General features: G+C 59.2%; 1 protein-coding gene across 1 annotated transcript in view; it reads right to left on the reverse strand.

The window, feature by feature from the left end:
* Positions 1 to 593: 593 nt before the first annotated feature.
* Positions 594 to 15,872, reverse strand: part of CCDC57 (coiled-coil domain containing 57) — a 52,660-nt gene continuing 37,381 nt past the window's right edge. The window contains exons 17-19 of the mRNA XM_049768783.1: positions 14,618 to 14,749; positions 14,150 to 14,348; positions 594 to 775 (exon numbers count right to left, since the gene is read on the reverse strand). Of these exons, the coding sequence (XP_049624740.1) occupies positions 594 to 775; positions 14,150 to 14,348; positions 14,618 to 14,749 (513 nt within the window). The remainder of the gene's footprint in view (positions 776 to 14,149; positions 14,349 to 14,617; positions 14,750 to 15,872) is intronic.

Genomic DNA, 15,872 nt, shown 5'->3' on the forward strand with positions numbered 1-15,872 from the left:
GTGCAGGCAGGCCCCCGGGATGCCCCGCCAGCCGCTGACTCCGGTGTCCACCAGCAGAGCGCGAGACCTTGCTAGAAGCCTCGTGTCCCCACCGGGAGCCGCGGCCGTGCCGGGCTCGCTCCGGGCCTGAATTGGGGCGGGCAGAGGACAGGGCCCGAGCCAGCTGTCTCCCACCCCTGGGCTGCTGGGTCTGTCCCCCAAGCAGGCGCACGTGCCGCTGGGCAGTGCTGCCAGGCAGCACCCAGGGCAGGAGGGGACGTGACCCGCCGCCGCCTGCACCTCCTGGGACGCCCCTCACGTCCATTGGGGGGCCCCGTGGCGCCTGGCCCTGCTTCCAGGCCTCGAGACTGCCTGCCCGCCCGCCCGAGGGAGGCCGAGGACTTGGTGTCCTCTCCAGCACGCGGCCAGTGAGGCGTGGGCAGCCGCACCCCGGCTCTGTCGGGGACGCGGGCCGTGGGCCCCGGGCGGTGACGTCGCCCAAACGGGACGGGGGCGGCCGCCCGGGCCCGGACACACTCGAGAGCACACACAGCGTGGAGAGCAAAGCACACGTTGGGGCACGGCCGGGCGGCGCGGGAGAGGGGCTGCCCCACTCAGTCCTTGCAGTTGTAGTTGCGGATCTTGGGGGGCCGCAGGCAGCTCTGAGGACGCTGCGGGGGCCGGAGCGGGCCGGTGGGCCTGGCCTTGGCCTGCGGGTCCATCTTCACGCCCTGCAGCGAGAAGGCCACTTGGCGGAGATGCAGGGGGCTCCCGGTGGGCGCGGCCGGCCCAGGCTCTGTGGGGAGAGACCAGAGCGGGAGAGTCTGGCAGCCGGGGCGTGTGCAGACGGCCGGCCGGCTCCCGGCACTCGCCCCAGCGTCCCCCCGGGGCCCGGGCCCGGACCCCAGGGGCTCAGACGGTTCTCTCACTCGCCCCTCCCCCGGGTTCATGGAACTCCAAAACCCAGCAGCGGGCCGCGGACCCCGGAACCGCCCGGAGGCTGGGAGTGTGGGATGGGCCCAGCTCGCCCCGCCGGAGGGAAGGAGGGAGGCGGGGCTTCCGGCGGGGAGGGGGGGGAGGGCAGCCCTCCCCTCCCCCGCGCCGGCACCCGGACGTGGCCCCAGGCACCTGCCCGCCTCCCGCCCCCAGGCCCCTAAGCGGGGCGCCCGTCTGGGTGGGGGAGGGCCCAGGTGTGGCCCCCAAGAGGACAGGCCCCTGGACAGAAGCAGGGCTGGGGCAGGCGCGGACACACTCGGCCAGGGAGGTTGCGGAGCAAAGGGACTTAAGGCTGGCAAAGTCAAATGCTCCAGCACAGGACACCCAAGGGCTCCGGGCTGAAGGCAGAGCAGGCGTGTGGCCCCCACGCCCCACCCAGCCTCCTGGGCCTGGAACCCAACGAGCACCGGACTGCCCTGCGGGTCAGGGTGCGGGTGAGGGTGCGTGCGGGCAGGAGAGGGGCGCGCCTCGCCCCTCAAAGCCTAGGAAGGGCACAGAAGCGACCCCTGTGACTGCCCAGACCGCCCACAGCCTGCAGGGAGGACAGGACCGAGGTGCCAGCAAACGCCACTGGGCCTGGCTGGCTCCGCTCCCCTCCCCCACCTTTCCTGCTGCTTCCCTGTCCAGTCGGCCCTTCCCCTGCTCTCTCCTCCTTCCTCCCCTTCCTCTCCCTCCTCCCCCTAGAATCCAGAGCCTCACACAAGCCAGTCGTGTTCTCTTTCTGACCCAAATCTCTATCCCCTCTGGAACTCCCGGAGAAAGCACGTTTTCGTCTGTTTTAGTTTTCATCTGGGGCCACGCCTGATGGTGCCCAGGGGTTGCTCCTTGCTCTGCATTCAGGAATCACTTCTGCGGGTGCTTGGGGGAACCACATGGGAGGCAGGGACGGAACCCAGGTCAGCTGCGCAAGGCAAACAATGACAATGCCCTTCCCGGCCCTCCCAGCTCCGCTATCTGTGCTCAGGCCCCCGAGAAAGCACAAGGAAGATTTCGTCCTCAGATAGTTCCAGCTTAGGGAGAAGAGGCAAAGACGAGTCCAAGTAGAACCGGCCAGGCTGGAGTCCCAGAAGCAGGCCTCAGGCTGTGCCCGTCTCGGAGGGTGACCCTCAGTCCTCCCTCCTGCTCCTTGCCTGGAGCCTCAGTCATGGGGCGCTGGGGAGGCCAAGCAGGAGAGAGGTGGCTGCGGCAAAGACTGGCACCGGTTCCGGATCTGGCAACTAGGCACATCCCCAGCATCCCACAGTCCCCCAGCACCACCCGTGTGGCCCCCGAATCAAAATCAAGAAAGTGGAGCAGGGAGATGAGGGGCAGAGACGGCCACTGCCCTACCCGGGAGGGCCTCGAGCACAGCTCTCCTGACAAAGTCGGGTGTCAAGGGGCAGGAACTGAGCTGCTAATGGCCTCCCCTAGGAGCACCTGGGGAGGCTAATCACTGTCCCAGTGAGAGTGTGTGGCGCCACGGGAGGATGTGTGAGCCAGGGACAAGGTGTGGGGACACTCGAAATGTGTGAGTGTGACGATGGGGGACAATATGTGATGGGAGTGAATGGATGTGTGACACAGAATAAGTGGCCACGTGTGTGAGATGCTGCGTGAGTGCGACAAAGTGCGTGACACCGAGAATTCAGAGTGAGTACCACAATGAGAGAATGCGAGTGACTGTGTGTGTAGGTAACTGAGTGTGAAGCAACACTCGAATGGATGTGATTCATTCACCGTGGGAACGTGAGGGACAATGATGACAATGCATTAGTGACACGTGCGAGCAGGTGATCGAGTGCGGGAATGTGAAAGCGTGTGAAAAGGTGGGCATGTACGTGAGAATATGGAACATGTGTGACGATGTGGCTGTGTGAGGTGATGACGTGTGACAATGTGTGAGTGCAACACTGAGGGAGCTTCCAGAAAGGTGGACGGCCAGCCTGTGACCTGCCCTAGCACCCGTCCGTCTATCCGTCCATCCGGTGGTGCCCGGAGGCCTTTTTACTGGCTGCCCTGCTCCTGGGACACCGTCCACTCAGGGACTGCCTGCTCCCTGGGCTGCTTCCAGTGAAGGTCGGGGGTCCTTCTAAGGAGGGATGGCTGCTGTGGCCGTCACCCAGGCCTGGTACAGGAGTCTCTGTACTCACTGGTGGCCGCTTGCCAGTGCAACAGGCTGAGCACCTGCGCTGGGCTGCCCCTGGCCTTCCGAGAAGGGTCTTCTCTGCAGTCCCCAGTCTGGACTGGGAGACTCAGCAGATCCACCGCAAACTTGTCGGCTTGATGTGGGCCTTGCGGAAATATGTCCTGCAGGTCCCTATGTCGCCATCACTCCGCCTCTTCCTGTTCCCTGTCCCCGTTTTGGGCTGGTTGTTTGGTTGTTGGGCAGGTGGAGCCGGTCTGGCCCTGCTCCGCTCCAGGTGCTCTCAAAGTGCCGGCCTGCGATGTGCTCGGGAGCAGGACTGAGTAGTGGGCCAACCCCACACAGTGCTCTGCGCCCTCCTCAGCCCCGGCCTCTCCCACAGCAGGCACCCATCCACACGCACCGTCCAGTGTTTCTTGAGCTGCAGGTACACTGGTGTCTCTCTGCCTCCTTTTTCTCTTTTCAGTGCTGTAAGCCACAGGCCACCGTGGCTGCAGGGCCCTGCACCCAGGGCACTTCCAGCGGCACTCTCTGCCAGGCCTTCTGCGATTCTGTGTGTTAATCTCAGTCCATGTTCTTTTCCTCTTGTCTGGACATCAGTCTCCTGCCATGCTGCACATAACATAAGTGGTCCACATCTCTGATACTTGTATTTCCCTTCTTTTCTGGGCTGGAGGGCGGCTTAGGCCACAGCTGGCAGTGCTCAGGTCTTACTCCTGGATTCGTGCTCAGGGATCAGTCCTGGTAGGGCTCGGGGGACTGTAGAATTGCCAGAGAGGGAACCCAGATGGACTGCGCCCTCATCGTCCTGTCTCTCGGTCTCTGCCTGCCTTGCCTCCCCCTTTTACTTCAGTTTTATGGGATTCCCTCCAGACCCTTTTTGTGTTTGTTTTTTGGGCGATGCTCCGAGGTTACTCCCGGCTCTGTGTTCAGGAATCGCTCCTGGCAGTGCTCAAGGGGTCACAGAGGATGCTGGGGATGGAACCCCGGTCAGCCACATGCAAGGCAAGTACTCTACCTGCTGTATTATCTTTCCAGCCTCGTATCTTTTTTAAATTGTATTTATTTGGAGGCTTGGGGCTACACCCAGAAATGTTCAGGGATCATTCCTGGCTGTACTCGAGAGGCCCAGGGGGTACTGTGGATTGAACATGGGCCAGCTACGTGCAAGGCAAGCACCTTCCCCAGGGTACAGCCTCTCTAGCTCGATTATTATTATTATTTTTGTGTGTGTGTGTGGTTTTTCAGTCACACCCAGCAGTGCTCAGGGGTTATTCCTGGCTCCAGGCTCAGAAATTGCTCCTGGCAGGCACAGGGGACCATATGGGGCACCGGGATTTGAACCGATGACCTCCTGCGTGAAAGGCAAACGCCCTACCTCCATGCTATCTCTCCGGCCCCCGATTATTATTATTATTATTATTTTGGTTCAATTATTTTTTATGGGGTCACACCTGGCAGCGCTCAGGGGTTCCTCCTGGCTCTATGCTCAGAAGTCGCTCCTGGCAGGCTCAGGAGACCATATGGGATGCCGGGATTTGAACCACTGTCTTTCTGCATGCAAGGCAAATGCCCTACCTCCATGCTATCACTCTGGTCCTGGTTTCAATTTTTTTTTTAATTTTTATTTTGACCAAAGTGGATTACAAATCTTTCACAGTGATTTTCTGTCTGGTTCAATTATTTTTGAAAATTTGTTTTAAGAGGGTACAGCAGGAAAGGTGTTGGCCTCACACGTGCCTGATTTGAGTTCGATCTCTAGCAACTTACATGGCCCCATGAGAACTGCCAGAGTGATTCCTGCGCACCTCCAGGTGTGGCTTCTCCCAAAGAAAAAATGTTTTGAGGGCCAGAGAGGGAACACAGGGGTTCAGGCACTTGCTTGGTATGTGGCTCACCCTGGTTCATCCCCGGCACTACTGGTGCCAGATGGGCTACTGGAGCTGGTGTCTCTGAAGTGGTGCCCGGCTCTGCCTCCACCCCATGTGGCACTGCCCCAGGGGGTCTGCAGGGCACCACAGTCGTGACCCCCTCGGTACTACTTCTACCCTCCTGCCAGCTGAGAAGCTGAGTCCTGGGCCAGGCGAACAGGGTCTGGGGCTCCCCATGCCAGCACTCAGAACATCCCTCCTCCACCTCCCTCCCGGCATCCGCTGGGCTCACACCTCACAGCACACAGGGCCAGGACAGTCCTGGCGGAAGGAAGAGAGCCTCGGGCTGCACCCAAACAACCGGCTCTTTGGAAACTTCTTTCAACACTTGCCCTAAGAGGCAGCGAATTTCATCACAACAGTTTCAAGGAAAAAGCTAACAAAGATCTATTTGACCATCTGTTTCGCAAAACACGTCCCAATCTCGGTCGTGGAGTCAAGAAAGACAGGGCAGATGCCTCCACACCCAGACCTCTGAGGCCTGCATGCCCCCCCCCCCATGGAGCTCCTAGAGGCCCCCAGACCCTTGGCTGTGTGTCAGGTCTGGGCCTGGGTCCCTCCACAGTGGCTGATGTGGTGCCGCACCCTTGGGCCCTGCCATGCGGGGACCGCCATGGCCACCCCGCGGTACCTGAGGCACCCTGAACATGGTGACGGAGGGACCCAGGGCTCCTGGCTGTGACCAGCGCACAGCCCTGTCTGTTCGGCAGGATTGGCAAGGATGAGAAACGGGAGAAGCCAGTAGAGTGGATCCCTATCCGCCCGCACCCCCTCCTCCACCCCAGCCTGTCTCAGCGGTAGACCCTGGTCTCCTCCTGGCTGGCTAGTGTGAGGGGCTGCCCCTGCCCAGCTTGGCTGTTCCTGTGATTCTCTGGTGCCCAAGCCCGGCTGCCACTCTCTGAGTGCCAGCCTGAAGATGGCAGGACCCACAGGGCTGCAGTGTCTCCCCGGGGCCCTATTCTGGACTAAGCTTGTCTTCCCAGAGCCAGAATGACGACACAGTGGGGAGAGCATCTGCCTTACAGCTGACCCAGGTTTGATCCTCAGGACTAATGCAGGCCATGGCGAGTGACTCAGAGCTGGGCTGGTGTCACGCAGGCCTCAGGGGCCGATGTCAGGTCCCCAGGGCACAGCGGGGTGAGGGAGTGTCCCCCTCTACTCTGATGGAACCCTAGAAAGATCAGAGCTAGTGGTGCTGAGCCTTGACACGTGAGGCTGATGGCACCTCGCAGTGGAGGGCGTGAGGACAGACCAACGTGACTGCAGGGGACACCGGGACAGAGCGCCTGGCTCTAGCGGCCTGCAGTGACTCCAGGTATGGGCTCTCCCTGGCGAGTCCTCCTTGATGCTCCTCCACTGTCACCCTGCTGGTGGGGTGCAGCCCACGAGAGCCGTGACTGCCAACCTATGTGGGACTTGGGACTGGTTGTGAACATTCCACATAAACGCCACATAAACAGAGGCTTCCTGAGCTAAGGCTAGCACAGGGACTCATAGCGGCACCCGGCAGCCTCAGGTCACCAGTTTGAGGCTCCAGGGCCCCCACATGCACTGAGCACGAGCCTGGCCACTCATTGGTCCATGACCCCCCAGCAAGGCCAGCATGTCTGGCCACACCACAGTCAGGCTCCCCAGAGGGCAGCGATGACTGGTAGTGGCAACAACTAAAGGTAGAGCAAGGAGCCAGGAAGGATGCCCCTGGGTGAGCATTGCATGTGATATGTGTGAAAACTTCAGCCGAGACTGTCCAAGTTCAAAGTGTGTGCCTGCCCCAGACAAACGACATGCAGACTGCAGGGGCACTGCAGCCAGCCAGAGCGGGTCCAGCCAGGTGCACGCACCACGCCTGATACACCACTGAGCCACACAGGGCAGCGAGGAGAGGGAGAAAGACTGAGAGGAAGAGGTTGACTCTACGAGGCTGGCTCAGTGCTGGGGCTCGGGGCCAGCGATCATGCCCACGGCCTCCCGAGGGCCGGGTCTGACTGTGCCGCTGGGCCCTGCCTGCCTGGCTGGTGGCCGCTGCCCTTCAGCCCGACTGCCCTTGCCAGCTGGCCAACTGCTGCGGTACCACCGTCTGACTGGTGGCAGAGGAAAGGCCTCAGGGCCTGGTCCTCTGATGGGGCAAGCTACAGAGCAACTGTGATCTGGGGCACGGTTGCTCGTGACCCAGAGCCAGGGGGGTGAGGGGCCCAGGGCATGGAGCACACACCCCCAAGCACCCCACATGCACAGATGCCGACAAATGCATGTACAGCCCAGGATTGTCCTCTGCCCAACCCCTCGTGCACTGAAAATTAGGACCTTGAACGTGGTCTTCCTCACGAGCCCAACCAGCCCTCTGGGGCTCCCTTAGAGGATTTCTCCTAGAGGTGCTGAGAGGCCTCACCCAGAAGAAAATGGGGTGGGGGGCTTCTGTAAAACCAGGGGTCACGGAGGCCCTGCTGATGGTCTTCCCTTCCTCAGGTTCGGCTCACAGCCCTCCTCCCCCATGCTTCCTGTGGTAATCAGGCCTAGCCTTTCAGAACCCCAGAACACGGCTCAATTTCCTCACTGTCACCAGCTCCCACTCATGTGGGCGGGTGCTGGGCTCAGCCTTAAGGCTTCATGAACTGTCAGGGGTGCTATGGCTCCTTCGGCCCTTTCCCCAAGCCAGCCGGCCGGCTGCCTCACTCACCCCAAACAGCACCCTGTGCGGGGGCAGGGCTCGCCTGTCTCTCAGAAGCCGCAGATGCGGCCAGGCGGAAGTGCTGTGGCACCATCAGATTGGCACGGTGGAACCCATGATGCTGGTCACCGTCCAGTGCCACCCACAGCGACCGTACTGGGGCGACTGCGGGACGATGACCCGAGCTGGCTTTGTCCCCTGGTGGCGGGCATCATCTCGCAGCTGAGCCCTAGAGGATGCCACACACAGAAACGGGCAGCTGGGGCCGGAGAGATAGCATGGAGGTAAGGCGTTTGCCTTTCATGCAGAAGGTCATCGGTTCGAATCCTGGCGTCCTATATGGTCCCCCGAGCCTGCCAGGAGCGATTTCTGAGCATGAAGCCAGGAGTAACCCCTGAGCGCTGCCGGGTGTGACCCAAAAACAAAAAAAAAAAAAAAAAAGAAAAAGAAACGGGCAGCTGCTGAGGGTCATTCATGCTGATAGTGGCACGCAAAGTGGGCAGGGAAACAAGTTGACCCTTTGCCTAGATCCTGGGGATGACTTCCCTACAGGGCAGTGCTGATCCGACCTGCTGCCTTTGCCCCAGTGGGCACGCACCTGCTTTGGCACGGGTGTGCATGGCACCCAGGGGTTGAGAGATATGCTTGGATGGACCCAGGGTCTCCTGCCTTCAGGGTGGCCTCTCAGGGGGCAGCCGTGCCAGGGCAGCATCGACAGGTAGGGCTAAGGGCCTATCACTCAGACCTATGTCATCACATGCTCGGCCCAGCTGCACTCATGACCCCTGTGTGACCCGGATGCACAATCTGTCACATTGCTTAAGAATCATTTGAGGGGCCGGAGAGATAGCACAGCGGCATTTGCCTTGCAAGCAGCCGATCCAGAACCTAAGGTGGTTGGTTCGAATCCCGGCGTCCCATTTGGTTCCCCGAGCCTACTAGGGGCGATTTCTGAGTGAAGAGCCAGGAATAATCCCTGAACATAACTGAGTGTGGCCCAAAAACCAAAGAAACAAAAGAAATCTGGGCTGGAGGGATAGCAGAGTGGTATTTGCCGACCCAAGACCAATCCAGGTTCAATCCCCAGCATCCCATACGGTCCCCCAAGTGTGCCAGAAGAGATTCCTGAGCTCAGAGCCAGGAGTAACTCCTGAGTGTTGCTGGGTGTGGGACCCCCCCAATAAAAAAAATAGGTGATTTCTGGGGCTGGAGCCTATGGGGTAGAGGGGTGGCGCTTGCCCTGCATGCTGCCAACCCACATTCAATTCCCAGGATCTCATTTGTTCCTCCCTGAGCCCCACCAGGAGTGATTACTCAGTGAGTGACAGGAATCGAGAGAGAGTTCAGTGAGTGGTTGCTCCTCAGAGCCAGCAATTAAGCCCTGAACACTGCCAAAAAGCCAAAACCAAACAAAAGGAAAGCTCTGGTTTTCTGGACAATTACTTATACTCAGCCCTAAGTATATGTGTGTGTGTGTGTGTGTGTATGTATGTATGTATATATGTATGTATATATATATGTATGTATATATATATGTATATATAGGGTGCAGAAACACAAAGGGATGCTGGGGATCTAAGCCTGGTCAGCGGCTGTGTGCAAGACAAGCGCCCTCCCTACTGTGCTCTTACTTCCGGACCCTCTGTATTCGTTGTCACAGTGAGACTGCACCTAGAGGGGCTGATGCCAGCATGTTCCTACGCTGACGGCTCGGAGCCACACAAGCTGTGGCCCTCACGGGGCTGCGCAGACCCATCCCTCCTTCCTCCTGCCCCCTTCAGCCTCTCTGGAGTTTCGTAGGTAGGTCAGACCTCGGGGCACTAGGGCACTAGGACCAGGCATAGAAGCCAGTGGTGGAACAGAGCTTCAAGGAGGAGGCGGGCACTGAGGGAGGAAGTGGGGTGCCACTGAACGCTGACACCACCCACCTGCCTCCAGGCTTCATGCCTCCACTTGACGAGGCAGAGTGGGCAAGGTGAAGTCAGTGGCCCCCAGCTCCAGATGTCTGGCACAAGGGCATGGTGAGCCCCCAGTTGTGCCTGTGGGCAACCCCCTAGAGCCGACGGTGGCCTCCCACCTTTCCCACCAGGCCACCCAGTGGATCAGGACAGCCCCCGTGCCCGACAGTGCTGAGGGCCAGATGGCCTAGAGATCCAGGAAGCTTGCCCTGGTGGCGCCCAGAGGAGACCCAGAAGTGGAACCCCCGGAGCACACCGGGGATGGGCTGGCATAAGGCGGTGCTCACTCCCCTCACTCGGGGCCATGTTTTACCTGCCCCTGGCATCTTGGACATTACTGATTTAATTGTCAAAGTTACTGGGGAGGGGGCCGAAGCCTGCCAGGAGCTATTTCTTTTGTTGTTGTTGTTGTTGTTGTTTGTTTTTTTGGGTCACACCTAGCAGCGCTCAGGGGTTGCTCCTGGCTCTACGCTCAGAAATCGCTCCTAGCAGGCTCAGGGGACCATATGGAATGTCGGGATTCAAACCACCGTCCTTTTGCATGCAAGGCAAATGCCCTGCCTCCATGCTATCTCTCCAGCCCCATGCCAGGAGCTATTTCTGAACATAGAGCCAGGAGTAACCTTGAGCACTGCCAGGTGTGACCCAAAAAGTTACTGGGGATCTGTGGGTAACGCAACAGGCTGTGGTATTCCCACAGATGGTGGTGGTGCTCTCAGAGTCGATGCTGCTCCCACATTTGGTGGTGGTGTTCCCACCATTGGCGAGAATGCTCCCTTAGTCGTCAGCAGGTGTAGCTTCCAGCTGGTGAAGATGCCCTCACTGTTGACAGCAGAGCTCCATAGCTGGCTGTGCTGCTTTTGTGGTTGGTGCTGCTCCCAAAGCTGGTGGAGGAGCTCCTGCGATTGGTGGTGGTGCTCGCAGGCATGGTATTCCCACAGTAGCAATGCTCCCTGTTGGCGGTGTTGCATCACGCAAGGTTCCCCTCCTTTAATCTGCGGTCTCTGGACGTATGCGCTGACATTCGCTCTTGGTCAGGGTCTCTGCAGTGCTCACACACTAGGGCCCTTTGGAAGTCAGAGACCTACCAGAGGTTGAGTCGCTGGCCTTTGACTTGCTGGCAGGGGTTGTGGCCCGTTTTGTGGTATTTTCACACATGGGGTGAGTGTGGCTGGAAGCCAGCAGCATGCTGGGGGCAGCACACAGCAGAGTGGCTGGCAGGGAACATGGGGGACTCATGGGGACAGCTGATGGGACAGCTGGCGGGAAGGCACATATATGATACATGGGCCTGGTGTCCCACTATTCGGAGCTGCAGATATGAGGGTCCTACTACTCAATAAGGCGATGATTGGTGGAAAGTCATGGGCCCGCCCTTCATGAGGGACTCAGCCCAGCATACGTGTCCACGCGTGTCCCTGTATATCCCACAGCATCTGGCCTTTATTCTCTTCAGGCTCTGCACGTGTGTCTCTGTTTTAATGTTTCTTTCTCTACCATCCTCGTGTGAGCGTGACTGAAACGTCTCCAGTCCTTATGTAGCTGCTTGGTGCTTACGGTTCTCTTTGTTCCTCCTAAAACCACCAATCTGGGCCAACTGGGAGAAAGCACCTTCTCTGGGTATGAGGCTGTGAGGGGCCCCTGGCTGCAGGAAACTCTGTTCTCTGAGAGCACCTGGCCATGAAGTGTGGCCTCAGGGAGCATGGCCCAGCCCAGGATGAAGTGTAGCCCACAGAGCACTGCCAGCCCAGCTGTGTGTGAATGACTGCCTGAAACGGGGCAGCCAGGCTATTTTCTCACAGCCCAGTCCATGACCCTTGAGCTTGTATCTTTGAGAAGTGACACAAGGATCAAGTGAGTGACTGTTTGACCCTGGGCCTCCTTCGGGGCTGGTGCTCCAGACACAATTTGGTTACAACTGCCAGCTGGTGCTCAGAGCCAGAGCATCCCCAACCACCTGGGTCTTGGTGTGGACACTGCAGATGGACAGAACAATCCGCTGCCGCCTGCTGGGAGCCAGCCAGGGAGTGAGGCCAGGGCCCTGCATGCCCCCACCCCTCATCACCCCCACTGGGCAGGCCTAAACCCCTGAGGCTGAGGCCAAATCTCAGGCTCCCCATTCCCGCATCAGCCCACAGCGCCTCCGGGTTGTTCTCTCACCCTGTCTCATGGTTCTCGTCCTGCCGTCCCCTTCCCCGAGCTCCCTGGGCACAGGTTGGCAGAGGGTGTGGGCGGGGATGGGTCTAGACAGGACCGAGACTTCCTTGGACAGGTGCTTACATGGTACCAAGGGTCAGGAGGGGCTCAGAGTCTCCTATCAGAACTTCCACACAAAAAAAAGACTTTCAGGGTGACCACACGCCTTAGGAGAGCTAGACCCATGTATGACAGCTCTGAGGGATTTGAAAGAAAGGGGGGGAGGATCACCAAGGAGTAGCCGCCGGAACAACCCAAAGAGTCGGACGTGGTGTGGGTCATAGAGAACATAGGTACGTAGTGTATAGGGGATGGGTGTGAGGTGTGGGGTCTGTGGGGTACAGAGTGTGGGATGGGGCATGTGATGGGGATATAAATGTGGAGTGGGGTGTGGTGGGTATGTGGGGTGTATGAAATGTGGATGGAGTGAGGGGTGCGGGGGTGGGGCAGCAGGACCCACACTCCCACCGTCTGAGGGAAACACCTTCATCCGTGCTCCTGCTGTGACTTAGTGGGCGAAGATGTCAACCCTCAGCTGGCCTGGGGCCCCCAGGAGGTCCCCATATCCTCCACAGGAGGGACCAGAGGCACAAGGTATGTAGAGCCCCTGCTGCAGGCAGGCACAGGGGCTGCAGCTCAGACTAACCATCGGGGAGACTCTCAACTCCTTCCTGGACACAAGTGTCTCCCCAGTGACCACCTCAGGGGCATGGGATGGAGGAGTTGTGGCCCTGGGCTTCCTGGCTGTCCACACAGAAGGGATGTTTCCAGGACGTGGATCCCTCTGATTTTATTTTTCAGGGAAGGCCACATCAGTTTGGGGCCCTGTGCGGACGTTAAAGATAAAAGAGAACATTTGTATCTGATGCAGAGGTGGACATGGTGGTCAGGGCATGAGATGGTGCTGGGACAATTACAGGGCAGCTCAGAGGGCCCGAGCTAGACTGTACCAGAGACACAGCAGGAGGACCATGTGGTGGGAAGGGGCTGGGGGACACGGCCAAGGGAGGACACCGCTGGTTCTGCACTCACTCGCAACAGCAGGAAACTCTAGCCACAGAGTCACAGACACAAAGTCCCAACCATGGGTCCCAGGCACAGAGACCTGATCCATGGGGTCCAGACCATAGAGTCCCAGGAAGAATCAGGAAAATGATGGAACGGGGTGATCACCAAAGGAACTTATCTGGGAGCAACACCATGAAGGTCCTAAGAACACCACACCACACCATGAAAGGGAAGCACTAGCATGTACCATGAAGAGCCTCAAATCACAAAGGGTCCATGGCCATGTGAGCGGTACCACTGCAGCCTGCACCTGGCATACATGTGGCAGTGACCACTGTGAGGGGAGCATGATGTGTTCCCACATCCCACCCATAGCAGCTGCCAGCTAAGGTACAAGAGCTCCCGCTTTGCCCAGAGTAGAGGACGGCTCAGCCCAGGGCCAGGAAGGGCTGCACTACAGCCCACTGGCACCACTCCAGAAATACTTCCCCGAGATTCCCGAGCCCCTCCAGGGGCGACCAGAGCACCTGCCCCAGCAACAAGGCGGGAGATCTCCGAGGGCTCATGCTCTGAGTCAGGCCCATTTCCCACCTCACAGACCCCATGCCGAGTTGTGATGGTTGGGGGCTGTCAGATAGGTGCACACACTTCCCACACAACTGCCACAGGCACAGCAACACAGAGAAGCAACAAAGATCGGGGTGACGGCAGAACCAGAGTGGAGGGAGGGATGGAGAGAAGGCCTCTGGGTCAGCTTGTGAGGGCTGTGAGGGTCTCTCAGCCTGCGGAACCCAACAGCACCTCAGGATCCCAAATTCATACCCGTTTCCCTTAGCCTGACCAGTGGGGATCCCAGCCCCAGAGACCTGGGTGTGTGCAGTCCCAACATTGTGCGTGGCGGAGACGCCGTGTGCCGAGGCCTTGCCAGCTGGCACACAGCTCCTGCTGGAGGCACATGGAGACCTTTCCCCTGGCGTTGACTTGTGCTGGGCTCCCAACCGGATGACAGCAGCTGCCACCTGGATCTCCAGCGCCACACCCTCAGGGCCATCTCCCAGGGACCTGCTGGTCTAAGGGCGGGGACAGTGTGTACTGAGCCCCTCAGGCCCTGGGACACAGGGAGGACTCAGCCTGTTCCCACAGTGTGCAGAGGAGCAAGAGCCCAGAGCCCCCAGCCTGGCCTCAGGCTGGACAGACATCAGGAGCAGATACTGCCTGTGGCAGCCCGAAGCACACTGCAGGCCTGTGTCCCCACAGGACAGGGGGCACCCAAGATGGCTTACCCACCTACCTGGAGCCGAGTCGTGCTGGGAGGCAAAGTCTGAAGGGCTGGAGCCCAAGTCTAGAATGTTCCACACGTCCTGGAGGGGGCTGCCGGCCAGGGAGCAGGGCTGCTGGGAGGAGTGGCCCTTCTCAGGTAGAACTGGAGTGCCACTCTCTTTTTCTGGGGCACAGCGGTGTGGGCCGACAGTGGTGATGCAGTTTTCTTCCTGCCAGGCCGGAGGAGAAGGGCCATCATGAGGGCAGAGGCCAGAGCCACAGCAATACTTAGAGCCAGGACTGGACCCTGTGTGGGCAGTTGAGTTGCAGCACAGCAGGGAAGGTACTCGCTGGCACATGGCTGACCCAGATTCCATCCCCAGCATCACTTTGGGTGCTGAGCCCAGAGGAGGGAGCCCAAGAGGGCACTCAGAGCACCACAAGGAGTGGCTTCTAAGCCCCTGTGCCCCAGGACTGGCACTGGAGCTGCAGCCCCCACCTCCAACACACATAACGGCTCCCCCCGCACCTGGGCCACTGCTGCTCCATCCAGGCCTAGGGTCTGGTTCCAGGGTAGCCGTTGTGGGCCCAGGCTACAGACAGGATCTTTCTTGGCCATCTTCCAGTTCTGCTGTAGAAAAGGGAAATCAGGCCCGGAGAGATAGCACAGCGGCGTTTGCCTTGCAAGCTGCCGACCCAGGACCAAAGGTGGTTGGTTCGAATCCCAGTGTCCCTTAGGGTCCCCCGTGCCTGCCAGGAGCTATTTCTGAGCAGACAGTCAGGAGTAACCCCTGAGCACCGCCGGTGTGGCCCAAAAACAAAAAAAAAAAAAAAAAAAAAAAAAAGAAAAGAAAAAGGAAATCCCTGTCATGTGCATTGGTGAGGAAGAGGTGCCTCAACTCCACATTTGAGTCATGGACTTGGGGTGAGTTGAAACGGAGGCTAGTGGCCGTCTAGCACTGGAACATGTGTGCTGCGGTCAGTCCTGGGAGAGTGCTTACCTGGAGGGCCCGGAACCACACCAGCCAGGGTGCCTACAGGCCCTTGCAGGCTATACAGACCCTAGAAAGGGCAGCAATAGCCCCTATGGCTGGGCCCAGAGTGAAGAGACTGGATACCAGCCCATAGCCCTGCTCAGGGCTGAGCCCACACAGACATGCAGAGCCACACAATTCGGCTCAGGACAAGGCCAAGTGAAGTGTCCCAGCTCTATGAGGGGCCAGAGGAGGCTCTGGGGTCCCTCTCTCAGGAGCACTGCTGACTGAGTGCCGGCCGTGATGAGCACAGTCCACAGAAGAACAGTGGCAGAACAAAACGCACCCAGTGACGAGGGAGGCAAAGTCCTCGGGGCTCTGGGAGACCGGAAAGCTGAGGTCAAGTGTGAGACAACACTCAGGCCATGAGTCTGACAGTGGCATGTGAGCAAACAGCCGACGGACACACCAGGACTCTGCTCCCCAAGAAGATGCGTGGCCAGAGAAGCATAGCATGGTGTCCTGGTCTCTACCCACATCTGGTGTGGTCTTGTAGGACACCACAAGCCTCCACAGCACTGAACCCTCAGGTACATGCAACCACCAACCTGGTGGGATGAGAACTGCTGGAAGTGGTCCCAGATCCCCACATCTGTCCCAGGTTGAAGCCCAGCCACAGCATAGCAGGTAGGGAGGATGCTTGCCTTGCATGTGGCCAACCCAGATTCAATTCCTGGCATCCCTGTGCACTACCAGGAGTGATCCCTGAACACAGAGCCC

Source organism: Suncus etruscus, chromosome 1, assembly GCF_024139225.1.
Source record: "Suncus etruscus isolate mSunEtr1 chromosome 1, mSunEtr1.pri.cur, whole genome shotgun sequence".
Classification (NCBI taxonomy): Eukaryota; Metazoa; Chordata; class Mammalia; order Eulipotyphla; family Soricidae; genus Suncus; species Suncus etruscus.